We start from the raw sequence: 14,562 nt of genomic DNA, 5'->3' as shown, positions 1-14,562 counted from the left end.
ACTATTTAGTAATAATTAGTACTTTTTTAATGCAGAATAAGTTATGGATTTAATTAAATCGTTTGTTTTCCTCGAAAACAAAACCTCGTATAAGAATTTATTCTATGTTTTCAACATATTTTTTACATAATTTAGATTATATCTCTTTCCTGATTGTATTGCCCAATTTTAGTTTAATCGGCATTCTGTATAGCTTAATAATAGTTTAAATGATGTACTATATTAAAATATCCAGTAATAATCCTGTCTAATAAGTGCACAATTAATTATCTTCAGTATATTTTCCAGTTAAAATACATATATGGATCAATTGTGAATATCTTTTAAGATATATCTGTCAAATATATTTAAAATCGTGTTTCTTAATAAGAAATAAACAAAATTCAATTTTATTCTTTTATATAAATTGATAAGCCATAAGTCATGCAATTTCTTTCTCTTATGCTCATTTCATCAAAGTATCTATTGTTGTCATCTGATAACACAGAAAATGTTCCACGATGTTTATACCAGAAGATAGAACATGTTGGCTATCTTGTCCGAATAGTCTTGTATATTGGAGATGAAAAATTCATGAGCCTCGAGATGCAACGTCCAATCTTAGGTATTTATTTCATGTAAGATACATGTGCGCGACCCTATTTTCCTCTTTTACGAAACACGATGTCCCATAATAACAATACTTAATTTTTCAGTATTTGTGCGATGAGTGGCGAAATATGCAAAAGCGCATATTAGAATGCAAAAAGAGAATATTTTATAAACAGTTGTTTTAAATAAAAACTTTAGGTGAATGTCAAAGACTTATGTTAATTTATATGCGATTTCCAATCCTTTAATATTATTTGATTTAATTTATTTTTAAAAGAAAATGTTTTAAGTTGTTAAAAAAGTCTAAATACATAATAAATTATTAATTTATGTAAAAAGAATAAAAAAAACGTTAAATATGATATTATATATCATGATTAGTTGAACTGAACTTCAATTAGTTTTCTTTCTAACTAGTATAAATGCTCTATAAAATGGTTGTGTATGATTAATAGCGTATAGTACATAGAGATTAAAGCCGATATTTGAAGAAGTATCGATTATCGCGCCAGTACAAATTGGAAGATAATTGGCTGTGTCAGCTTGCGTGCACCAGTCTGGTTCCCGACTGGACAATATCGTACAACGGGAATTTAATAAAGCTCCGACTTGGACATTGCGTAGGACGTGGCTGAAAGAAATGGACGTGGAGCGTGTCCAGCATGCACAGGACCCTCTTTCGTTCGTTCTTCTCCTATCACCCAGTCTACCGCATTTCCCAGCTCTTCTTTTGCGCGACTCACTCCGTTTTCTTTATTTTCCGATCGCGTGGATAAAGTTTGAGAATAAAGTGAAAGCTACGGAACAGCGTCATATGGCGAATTTTTATTTTTTGTAAAATAGATTTCAGTCGATTACCTAACCTTTTCTTTGATACCCCTTTTTGAATAAGACAACGCTCGGAATTAGTTGCACATTTCGAGCCGATTCAGGAGACGACGCCTCCTGTTCCCCCACTACCGCCCGGCCGCTGGCGGCCGAGCCGCCGATAGCTCTGGCTCAGGAGCGTTTTATATTAGAAATAGGCTGAATTGTTTAGGCATCTCTCAGGAAATCGTAACATTTTCTTCACTACATAAATGTTTATTTTCATTAATACATAATATATATATATTTAATTATTAATAAAAATAAACATTATTTATGTAGCGAAGAAAATATTACTATGTTCTGAGAGGCGCCTCAACAACCCAGCCTATTTTTTATATAAAACGCTCCTGAGCCAGAGCTATCGGCGGCTTGGCCGCCAGCGGCCGGGCGGTAGTGGGGAAACAGAAGGCGTCGCACAGTGGGGCCAAACGACATTTCGTGTTTCAAAAAAGGCTACAGTCTCGAAATGTTAACCGATTTCGATGCTTTTTTTTTTAAATGAAAGCTAACAAAATTTGCAATAACTTTGTGGAGGTAGATTTTTATTTTTTGTTTTTTTTTATTATTAAATTACACATAAAACAATTAAATTTGTAAAATATAATGACTGAACAGCAAGTAACTCTTCAACAGTAAATATTTTCTGTAACTTAACATCGGGCACTGATATAGTTGAAATTAAACATTCAAATCCTGATTTAGGAACCATAAAGTTTGACCTAACTTCACAAAATGTTACCTTAACAAATAAAATTGATATGATAAAAATAATATAAAATTTTAATAAATTAGTAAATTAGTGAATTAATTAAAAGTAACACTAAATTATTATTATAAATTCGTACTTATTAAATAACTATTGTTCGTCAAGCAACAAGTTTTGAGCTTCCGCATCTATTGGAATTGGAAAATGCTTCCATTCGTTACGAATTTATAATAATAATTTAGTGTTACTTTTAATTAATTCACTAATTTACTAATTTATTAAAATTTTATATTATTTTTATCATATCAATTTTATTTGTTAAGGTAACATTTTGTGAAGTTAGGTCAAACTTTATGGTTCCTAAATCAGGATTTGAATGTTTAATTTCAACTATATCAGTGCCCGATGTTAAGTTACAGAAAATATTTACTGTTGAAGAGTTACTTGCTGTTCAGTCATTATATTTTACAAATTTAATTGTTTTATGTGTAATTTAATAATAAAAAAAAACAAAAAACAAAAATCTACCTCCACAAAGTTATTGCAAATTTTGTTAGCTTTCATTTAAAAAAAAAAGCATCGAAATCGGTTAACATTTCGAGACTGTAGCCTTTTTTGAAACACGAAATGTCGTTTGGCCCCACTGTGCGTCGTCTCGGGAATCGGCCCGAAATGTGCAACTAATTCCGAGCGCTGGAATAAGATAATAAAAATTCAAGCTGTTTTGTTACTTTCTCCAGTAATAGTGCAAATTGCAAACAAGAATGCAATTATTCGAGTATAATGTGCTTAGCAATTGTGCACATAATAAATATTGACAAATGAAAGACATATTGACAATATTGACAAAAGACAGTGGATATTTTGATTTTGTGTAATGACAAATAACAATTAACAAATTTACTCACCGATCGTTGTAGGCTAGTTAAAAGTTGCATAGTGTGCGTAGGCTGTTGAAAGTTTTCACAGCTGCATCTAAAAAAAATTAATATATAGTTTAATTACTATGAATTATATCATACATTTTTTATATGTTTGTAATAAACTGCGTAAATATATTATTTAAAATTTAATGTACATTTAATAAACACTTCAATAAATATTGTAATAAATGTATAATATATTTAAGTAATATACTTGTGTGCACTAGCGGATCCTGATGTCGATAATGGGGGGGGGAGGGAGGTTGACCTGCTTTAATGCATTTTTTTACCAAGATTCTTGAAACGGATCCAGCAAAATTGATTTTTTTTTAACTTGGAAGGGGGGGGGTTTAACCCCCCCCCCCCCCTTTCCCCAGGATCCGCCAGTGCTTGTGTGTATGTATGTATGTATGTATTATAGAAAAATAATGTAGAGATTGAAATAATAGACAAATAATTGTGCTCACCAGCTAGAATGTTGCAATTTGTTTCATTTCCCTCCTTTGCATCAGCTCCGAAGAATCAATGTTTATCTGCAGTTACATGCAGTTACATGCACTACCGAATAAAAGTAAATTCGCGCACTTTTCACTTAAGCGAAATTCACACGGACTTACTCCACATAGTACAAAACATGCTGGGGACATCTTAGGGATATTCCAATGTCTGAGAATAGCCTCAGGACATCCTGAAGATCCAGGATGTCCCCAGGATGTTTTGTGCTATTTGGGAAGTTGCGAATTGACCACGTCACGGAATACGAAATGCAAACGTACACATTCTGTACTGCAAGTCGTACACAAATACAATTGTAACTGAACTTTGTGCGGATACATAGAGAGACTCAAGAAACAATTTGATGGTTAGAAAACCATCAAGTACGAGTACCTACACAACAACAATTATGTCTTATTCGATTCACTTTCAATAAGCTAATTTTGTGACATTCTACATCTTAGAAAAAGGATATAGCACATTTATGCAGTACACGCAACAAAATCTCTACTGTTAGAAATGTACCCGTTTCGATCCACGGTACTGCGATCGACGAAACACCGTTAATCTCGTAATAAAGAACACGTTCCGGCAATCGCCCGTTACTTTAATTGGCATTCTCGACAAAAATTCGCATTATTATGCACTTCTAAAACGGAAAATAAAGCGTTAAATATGCGTTCAATTCGCGGTACATTTTCACGTTATTCTTTCCAAACCGTTTCTGTAAGTAGTAGAAAGTACCACAGCAGACGATAGATGACGCACATAGCTTTGATATCGATCGTCGATATGTTCGTTCGCAAGGATGACTGAACCGCACAGTCATTTGGGCTTAGCAAACCCACGAACCTGAGCTCGCACACTGCGGTCATACACACACACATATACACTGTCTTATTTACATATTACACACAGTGATTAAGCGTTGTGAATTAAACAGTTTAAAAGTGTGAATTAGATTAATTTATTTTTTGACGACAGTTTGCGCTCGCGTAGCTGCTTCATATTGCGATAGCTAGATAGCCAATGGCCAGGGCTTTTTCTTTACATCTTTAAAAACCAACCAATCGTCGATATGTTTATAATATAGGCACTATTTTCTGGTTACTTTCGAATATCAACGCGCATCGTTTTCCCGCCGCCATAGCGCGCCATGATACTTTCTTTTATTTTGTCTCATTAGTTCAGAACGCAAAGCGCGAAACATTTCGGATCGCGTATTTTACTCATTAAACGAGCATAACGAGTACGAATTTTTATCGGGAGTGCTGATTAAAGTGATAAGTAATAGCTAGAATATATTATTGACTGTGAGTGTTCGTGATTTATCGTGTTTCATCGATTTCTGCCGTGAATGAAGACCGGTGTATGTAAGTCCTCACGTTTGAAGCGCTACAAAGTAACTGTACTTTTCACTTGTATGCATGCTGAAAATTCAGCTAATAGTAATTAAATCGGGTCTATTATAGTTGTGTTGTGTGCGTGTTCTTTACCTCGTGTGATCGTTAAGTAGTCGTCGTTCATTTTACTCTGGTGTGTGTGTGTGCGCAAATGTGTGTGATTTTCATATCAGTAAGTGCGTGGATTGATTTGTGTTCAATAGTGTGCGTGATTAACAATAAGTGCCAAATTGTTCATCAATTCTTCAATGGAGCTGATGCAGGTGAAACTGTGAAGGAATTTGTAGTAGATGCAGTAAACTGCAATACTCTAACTGGTAAATTGAATTATTTATTTATTACGTATTATTTATTAAAGATTTTTAAAATTATTTATTAATTATTTAAAAAATTTACTGCATGTATGTTAATTCAAATACATATTATATATTAATTTAAATGGAAATAATTAAATAATTGGCAATAATCGATATATATAAAATCTATAATAATTAAAATATTAATTCCTCTATAGGTGCAGCTGAGAGAGCGTATTTAGTTAGGGTACAACGATCGGTGAGTGAATTAATTCATTGTACTTGTATTATTATATAAAATAATGATATTAACTCCTGCCTTTATAATTGCACATTAATAAAATTAATATAAAAAGCTCTTATGCTGTGTGAAAGAGCATTTAATGTTTCAAAAATGAATGTATGTAGAAAGATATAATCATGAATTTTATTTTAATTAAAGTAATATACATAGGCAATCCAGCAGGCAAAATGTTAGCATGTTGATAGATTGACAGCAATTTTGCAAATTTGCTGAGATAGCAAATCTGAGATAGATAATCTAACATTTGGCTATCTGAGAACTTTCTTTAAAAAATAGAAAAACACTTAGACATAAGCTAAAAACGCATAATATATATAGATACAACGTCAATTTTACAAAATTTTTAAACGTCAAAATATATTTTAAAAAACGAAAAACAAATATTGCATTAAAATAAATATTCCACATCATATAAATGCAGATTCTGGATTACTTGACTTACAATACAGACAAAGAGAAATGATATATATTGCATATGTATCACGACTAAATATTAATTATGATTACCAATATTTTTAATATATATACACTTTATTACATATGTACAGAAATAATTAATTATAATTGTTGCATTAAAAGATGGTCTTTAAAGAATGTATTACAGGTCGATATTAGCTTGCTAATTTACTAGGTCGACAGTAGCTTACTCTATTTACTTCTCCTAATTTCTTTAATATAGATATTTTAACTGATTACATGGAATCCTCTATAGATTTTTATTTAATAGATATCAAAATTAAGATTTTTTAAATTCAAATTAAAACACAAGTTTGTAAACTATCGATTGACTTTTTATCTATTTTTTAGTTCTTTTTCAGTTTTTTTTCTTATTAGATCTAAAATACGTTATATTTATAAAATAATAATTTTCTTTTTGGCTTTTCCATAGTAATAGATAATAAAAAAGAAAATTAACGTAATATTTGTAACTATACAGTATGAAATATCTGGCATTATTATAATTAGAACTCTAAAAAAATTATAGTCTTCTGGAGGAGTATTCGCAATATTAAACTTGTTTTACAAATAGTAGTATCACAGGAAATATACTATGCAGTATTTTATATCTGTATATACTGCATATATGCAATACATATATTTCTTATGAGTAAAAAATTGTATAATAATTGTAGCAATTACAAATTATATATGAAATAGTTTTATTGTCTTTAATCAATCATTAATGTAGTCTAATTATATCTCAGCATTAAATTTAGATAAATTTGTTTACATACATTGATATTAATATTTCTCAAATTTTCGTGAAAGATGAAATAAACTTAATAAGTGGACGTTTAAAGTTTAGATCAGTTGGATTAAATTAGAAAATTGAATCAGTGAATTCAATTCATTCAAGTCAATGAATTAGATTAGAAATTGTTAACCCCTAGATGAAAAAATTATGACAATTTTATATAAACATAGAACATCTTATGATTGTTCTGTTCAGAAACTTGGCTAATTTTATTCAACATGTATAAATATCTCAATAGTAAAAAAGTGATGCTCTTACTTAGTTCATATAGTTAATAAGTTTATAAAATTTTGTTTTTCACATAAAACTTAGATTTCAAAAATTGAAACTTGGAAGGCAGGATAAAAATATTAATACGAGATTTTTTAAAAATATGAGAAAAAATGTGAGAAAACTAACAATATGATAACGACTTGCCAATACAAGTTAATAATACAAACTGAAACAAACATACGGTAATCGCTGATAGTATCAATATAAAAATGACGTAAATAATGTAAAAAACAAATTTGGTTAAATGGCAATTTAATTATTTAATATAATTATTTTAATAATTTTTTATATTACGATTATGATTATCTGACAAATCACATGATATTTCTGTATGTTTGTTTCGTGACAGTGCAGATCAATCACGTTTCTATAATTTAAGCGTATTCGCACATGACTGCCTTTTTTCTTCTTTTTTATCACTGACATTTAATCTACAAATAATATTGCTTATTTTATACGGATACTTCACTAGTATTTCTATCGCTAGAATTGTCGCATTTGCAAAGTTCCGTTGCTTGTCCTGTACATTTCGATAGGCAATCGTCTTTTGCTGCCTCCGGTTTTATTCCAATGTCGTAAATTTTGGTTGGGGTAAAATTTGGTGGCGGTTGTTCGTATTTGCATATCACAGCATACATATCGCCACCCAAACGAATTGCCAACCATCGATTTTTTATAACTGCTAATTTCAGACACTCACACTTCATTTTAGCGTGAAAATTCGTATGTAAAGTTCTACCCATTCCCTCGATGACTATAAGGTCTACATTGTGCTTCACCATTGCAAGACATAGATCCAAATTTAAACGACTGTAAAATGTTAAAGTAATAATTTAAAAAAATTAATATTACTTAAGTATTAAATTACAAGTTTTTATATACGAAGCAAAATAATTACGGTACTCATGTGGGACATTTTATATAAGAAAATACATACCTCAAGTCCAAACAAGGACCTGCTTGCGCGGTTTCCATCGCAATAAGCATATTATCTTCTAGAGCCTGTTTAATAACATTACAAACTTTCGCGGCATCCCGTAATGTTACGACCAATTCGGGATATGTTACATCATTCAAAGCTGGTAAAGAATTAGCGCACAATAATACCTAAAAATACATAAAGATAAAAAAAAACATAATTTCAACACAATAATTTACATTAATTATTTGATAAATTTTTAAAAACTAACTTTAGTTCCTCGTTGTAACAAATCTCGTGCAAATGGCAAAATTCCAAGAATAATATCTACACCGCTGTTATCGATAAAAATAGCGGCACATTTATGAGGTGGCCCAGTTTGTAATCTTTGTATCCAATCATCTAAATTATCCTCTAGCCATGGTCTACCTATTTCCAAAGAAAAAATCTTTTTTAAAAGTGTTCAACATATTGTAATATCAATTCAGTTTTATGACGACAATTTACCTGGAATTTTTGTTTGAGCTTCTTCGAAACCAAAATCATCGGTTTCCAATAGTTTTGCAACATCTTTTGCACCCCAATCAAATATATTGCCACTGAGAACGCCAAGAATCAGAGCTTTTATCTTCTCTGTGCCTTCCAACTTATCTAGAGCTGTTATTCGATCATGTAAATGCTTCAATGCTTCTTCGTTCTCTCTTCTCTTTTGCTGTAAACGAGACAAAATAATGGTTTGATAAATTTCATTTTGACACATTTATTTTACAAACATTAAAGAAGTATAACAGAGATTACTTACATGCAAGTATGGATCTGGAAAATCGAATTCTTTCATACAGTGTTCAATGGTATCCAGTAATATTCTAACTGTGAGCGCCCCATATGCACTATAAATAATTAAAAATGATATAACTTAAATTTTATTACGTAAATTTTAATGATTTTATCTTAATAATGAAAAAATTGTAAAAACTTACAACGGTTGTGCTTGGAGGTAGTGTAATCTGTTAATGTACTTCTCTTTAAGTTTCGATCCTCTATCCTTTGCTGTTGGACTGTGTGGTTGACTATGAATAGCTCTCGACACAAATTTATCCACAGATTCTTCAAAACATTGTAACCAATAATCTCTGTAAGCAGAAACATTTTACCATTTCTATACTCTTAATTTGATATCAATTATGTGAAAATCTCACCTAGCTTCTTTATCTTGAGCAAGATCTGTAGTGTCAGGATTATAAGATACAGGATCTTTCAATAGTGGACAGAATGTAACAGCATATTCTGCTTGATCAATTTCCAACTGATCAACTTCAATTCCGAGATCGGTCGACACAGAATCCTTAAAACCTGATGATCCGGCATAATTTTCCAACCAGCTGTACTTGTCTGATTGTTCAGTGCCGAATAAATATGCTCCGATTGCGCCAAGGTAACCTTCATGGCGAAGAAAGAGAGGCTTTACCTTACCCTAGATAGTGGATATGTGATAACAACATAAATATGTAGAACCATATAGTTAATGGACATTTCCTGCACTTGGTTTTGATTTTTATTTAATTATATAAAATAATTTTATTCAAAAAGATATAATTAGATCTGTATGTGCTAAAAAAAGAATTGTAAAATATAAAAAGAAAACAAATGTAGAGACTAACATGGGACCAATATTTAATGGAGTATGAGATGGTATGCATTGATAGCGGATGGTTACGTAGAAAATAACCACCGAAGTATACTTTGTCCATTTTGTGCACCGTTGCATATAAGCTAGCTATGTGTCCAATGTCATTGCTAATAGTAAGCAATAAACTCCTTGCAAGGTCAGCTTCAGAAAATTTTGGCTGTCCTAGAATGTTATTAAAATATTATTAAGAATATAATTAATATTTGAATATGCTAATGCATATCTAAAAATTGTTGACTATTGTAAATTATGATCTAAAAAAGAATTTTATGTATTTTTGTTTTTAAAGATTAATTTGTAAAATTATATTATTTTTAATTTGCTTATAATTAAAAAAATTTATCAAATTTAATGACTTATCAAAATAGTCGTTATTTTCTCTTAACTTTAAATATATATTTAGCCAGTGCATTTCAGACAAAGACTTTTAATATAAATTATATACATCGCTTACCACAAGCCACTGCCTTGCCAAAAGATGATGCAATAAGCTCTCCTGGTAAACCTTGGGAGGAATAATCGCCCCCATAAATATCTTTCACTAACATATCTACATTACGGTGATCCCCTCGTTCTGCAAGTTGCAGCAATTCATCAAAGCCCTAGTAGGGTGTTTTTAAAGTCATTGTTTTAATACATATATACAATTTACGTGACTCAGTGGTACTACAATCGAGTACAATCCTTTTATATAATGAAATTATTCATTTTACTATATTATTTCTGATAAATTTGTAAAAATTGAACAAAACCAAATAACGTTTATTAATGTGGAATTGTTGCAGTAAAAAAGTTGGCTGTAAATGGCTGACAAATAGATGGGGTAAAATAAAAAGGTGGCTGTAATTTTAACAAATTATATAAGTTAAATACCTTTCTTTTTGTAAGTAGTGACCCTAATCCCCAAAATGTACCTCCTCCTGTTGCTGTACCTCCAACTCTTTCAAATATTTCATCTGATTCTACCTATAAAAAAATAAAAAAGCGTTCTGAAATAAGTAAATTTATTTTCCTAAGAAAATTTATTAAAGCTCTATTACTTACTTTAAGAATACTGACGCCACTACCGATGTTAACTAGCAAGTATGGAAATATATTAGGTCCAGCTTTTTGAAATTTATATTCTGGATTTGCATGCCGATGATATTCAAATGCTTCACACGGTATATTTTTAAGTAAGAAATTGCAACCCTTTATCAGACAATCTATCTCATCTTCCTTGTCGACTCTGAAATTTTATCTTATCAGTAAACATAATTATCTCAAGAAAACTTCATATATCAAGTAAAATGTCATAAATTTGAATGCTTCACAAGGCAATGCTTGATATTAGAAAGTCAATTAATAAAAATATTTGCTTCATATGTGTTTAATATTCTTTTAAATGCATTTATAATAATGCAAATAAATATTTTTATTAATGGACTTTTTAATATCAAACATTGTCTTGTTATGTAAAGCATAAAATTATGTAAAGCTAAAATTTGTGTTTTACTTGATATATGAAGCTTTCTTAATGCTTAATATGTGTTCAATATTTTTTAAAAGCATTTTAATAATGCAAACAAAGTTCATATATAATATAAAAATGCTTACAATAATCCTAATTTGTCTTGTAGCAATGGGGTATATTTGTATGCTCCACCTCCTGTTACTTTAATACTTTTGCCATGAAATCGGTCAACATCTACTAAATTCTTCTTGACAAAGTCTAAGCAGCTCTCAATATATCTTGTCTCAAACTTAACAAAGTGCAGTCTATTACCCTCAAATACTTTATATGCTCGTTCTCCGCTATTTCCCAAACCTTCTGCATCTTCATAAAGCGCCTTACGATAACTAACTGTTGAATAATAGGCAATTTTGGTTAACGACAAGCCTGAAACAATACAATATTTATTTAAATGTGAATATATATATATATATATATATATATATATATATATATATATAAATAATGATAATTCAATCCTATATTTAATAATAAGTCCATCAAGTAATATTATGTGATTTTTATAAATATAGTATTTTCTTGACTTTACAGTCAGATCTTGTTAAATGTAGAAATATAAATATATAAATAGATTTGGTTAAAATAATGTAATATATATAATTTTTGATACTATGTATAGTTCTATGTTTGATAAAATAATTTCTAAAAAATCTTTGAGAAAAATATTATTGTGAGACATTTATATACTAACTTAAGAATTTTCTCTTCCAAGAAATGATAATAACCAACTGAAAATTGCGTAACAATAACTAGAGTATTTGCATAATTCAATACAAAAAAGAAAAATAATTTTATTATGAAAAAAGAATAACATTAAAACGATGTTACTTATAATAATATCACATTATAGCAATATTAATCATGTGCCATTTATTTATTGATGTAGAGAATAATTAAGATTTATTTCGCAGATCTCTATCTCTTATAAGTATAAGAAATCCCACGATTACAATAGCAAGTTAACCTTAAAATCAAACAAAGGATATAATTTGAAAAAAAAACTGATCAGGTGTAATTGATAACATACCAATGTCTATGGCGAATATTTGTGCATTTTTTAAATTAGCAAAGACTTCGACGGCGGGCGGTAATTTGATGCATTGCGGATGTAATTGCTCGCTGTCGATCTCCATTGCCATTTCCGTATTACGGTCGACGATCTTTTGGTTTTACAGTTGACACCTCAACGGTCTACGCGCATTTAACGATTGGCAAGTAGCGAACGTACTCACATCACGACGATCTAAGGCAGTTCAAGCGCTAGATAAATAGCCTGATATGCTACTGACACAAATATCTGATCACATCTGATTCGAATAATTTCAAGAAATTTTCGCTCTTTCTCAAGCATAGCGCGCGCATGCAGCGAGCAGCTGTTTACGTGTGTTTACCAGTAACGTATGTTTACCTGATGGCGACAAACTGCTATGTATTTAAAAATGGGTATCGGATATAGTTGTACAATAGCATACAAATAGATCCGACATACCATATAAGTTCTGTGGTACGTGTAAAACCAGAGAGAAAAAATAGAGAAGACTAGGATATCAGAGAATTTATGTTTTTTATTACGTGCGCTTTTAGTGACAAATAAGCAATTAACAATAACCATCTGAGCACATATCACATAATATGCAAATCACGTAACATAAAATAAATAATATATAATAATAATAATGTTCTAAATGTGTAAATATTATATATGAATTATTATAGGCAACAAGCCAATATTATATTTGGCAAATTTACTATTTCATTATTCATGGACGCGTATATACATACTTTTTTTTGCAAATATAATTTACACAAGTAGCTAACTATGTACAACTATACATGCAACCTATGTAACAAAAATTTAAATGCATTTAATATGGCGATATGGTGGTATAAAACAAATCTCCGAATTTTTTAATTTAAGCGAGGGAAAAGGTTTTACCAGAATAAATATTTTGTGTAATATAATTTGCTTTAAATTCTTATTATAAAATTCTTATCACAAATGCAAACAACTCAGTTCTTATAGAAATTAGTTTTGAAATAAAATCACAAGAAAATTTTATTTATATTAATTTATATATATATATATATATATATATATATATATATATATATATATATATATATATATATATATATATATATATATATATATATATATATATATATATATATATATATATGTATGATAAGTACCCGTGTTTAACGACAGAAAGCATCATTGACTCAAAGTCTGTATACCATCGTTTAACGTCATCTTCTAAACGACGCCAGTCAAAATTTCAAACAGATTTATCGAGTAGTTTTGTTTTGACAACTGTTGAAAGTGGACAAGGTTGTGTTTGTTTGCAATCATGGAAAAAGAGCAATATCGGTCAGTGATTCGATTCCTTTTTTTTGGATGGGAAGACGTGTGAGGAAATCAAAGTGAAGTTGCATGTCGTTTATAAGGACCATGCACCTTCGATGACTACCATCAGATATTGGTTCAATGAATTTAAGCGTGGCCGAACATCCGTTTTTGATGAAGAGCGCCCAGGTCGTCCGAGGTGACTACGAAGGATATGGTCATCAAAATCCATGATATCGTGCAGACCGCCGGGTGAAGATCAGAGAGATTGCTGACATTGTAAACATCTCAATTGAACGCGTACAAAATATCCTACACGAAAAATTGGGCATGAGAAAGCTATCGGCGAGATGGGTGCCGCGTTTGCTCATAGTGGAACAAAAACGGAATCGCATGACAACTTCGAAGCACTGTTTGGACGTGTTTAAGCGCAATCCGAAAGAGTTTCTGCGGCGTTTCGTCACTGTTGACGAAACATGGATCCATCACTACATGCCAGAAACGAAAGAACAGTCAAAACAGTGGATTTCACCTGCTCCAAAGAAGGCAAAAACGGTTCCATCGGCCGGAAAGATCATGGCCACCGTTTTTTGAGATTCGCGAGGCATCATTTTCACCGACTATTTGGAGAAGGAAAGGACAATCACGGGGCAATACTATGCCGATTTATTGGGCCGATTCGACGCTGAATTGTAAAGAAAACGGCCTCATTTGGCGAAGAAAAGTGCTCTTTCATCATGACAACGCACCAGCTCATTCGTCCGCAATCGCCACTGCAAAACTGGTCGAATTACGCTACGAATTGCTGTCTCATCCACCCTATTCTCCAGATTTGGCTCCCTGCAATTTCTATTTATTTCCAAACATGAAAAAATGGCTTGGCGGAAAGCGGTTCTCGTCAAACGAGGAAATCATCGCCGAAACAGAGGCCTATTTTGCAGAGTTTGACAAATCATATTTTTTGGATGGTATAAAAA

At 31.0% G+C, this 14,562-nt stretch overlaps 1 protein-coding gene, 2 long non-coding RNA genes and 1 pseudogene across 3 annotated transcripts in view; 2 read left to right on the top strand and 2 right to left on the bottom strand.

The window, feature by feature from the left end:
• LOC136996954 (uncharacterized) overlaps positions 1-4,770 on the bottom strand; it is a 50,618-nt gene extending 45,848 nt beyond the window's left edge. Inside the window, exons 1-2 of the long non-coding RNA XR_010887785.1 lie at positions 3,558-4,770; positions 3,076-3,142 (exon numbers count right to left, since the gene is read on the bottom strand). This is a non-coding gene — a long non-coding RNA (uncharacterized lncRNA). The remainder of the gene's footprint in view (positions 1-3,075; positions 3,143-3,557) is intronic.
• Positions 4,771-4,782: 12 nt separating this feature from the next.
• LOC136996955 (uncharacterized) lies at positions 4,783-5,544 on the top strand. The gene is made up of 2 exons (XR_010887786.1): positions 4,783-5,305; positions 5,503-5,544. It is a non-coding gene; the product is annotated as an uncharacterized lncRNA (long non-coding RNA).
• Positions 5,545-5,689: 145 nt separating this feature from the next.
• LOC105677961 (4'-phosphopantetheine phosphatase) lies at positions 5,690-12,627 on the bottom strand. Its single transcript, XM_012376879.2, has 13 exons — positions 12,266-12,627; positions 11,322-11,604; positions 10,770-10,953; positions 10,599-10,691; positions 10,180-10,327; positions 9,697-9,887; positions 9,235-9,509; positions 9,016-9,168; positions 8,838-8,925; positions 8,543-8,747; positions 8,307-8,464; positions 8,054-8,223; positions 5,690-7,926 (listed from the first exon to the last, which is right to left on the bottom strand). The coding sequence occupies exons 1-13, from the start codon at positions 12,375-12,377 to the stop codon at positions 7,569-7,571; spliced, it is 2,418 nt and encodes an 805-aa protein (XP_012232302.1). The 5' UTR covers positions 12,378-12,627; the 3' UTR covers positions 5,690-7,568.
• A 1,074-nt stretch (positions 12,628-13,701) lies between these two features.
• LOC136996951 (histone-lysine N-methyltransferase SETMAR-like) lies at positions 13,702-14,179 on the top strand (annotated as a pseudogene).
• Positions 14,180-14,562: the final 383 nt, after the last annotated feature.

Source organism: Linepithema humile, chromosome 1 (genome assembly GCF_040581485.1).
Source record: "Linepithema humile isolate Giens D197 chromosome 1, Lhum_UNIL_v1.0, whole genome shotgun sequence".
Taxonomy (NCBI): Eukaryota; Metazoa; Arthropoda; class Insecta; order Hymenoptera; family Formicidae; genus Linepithema; species Linepithema humile.
Note: the sequence above shows the minus strand (reverse complement) of the source record. Positions and strands in the feature narration are given on the sequence as shown.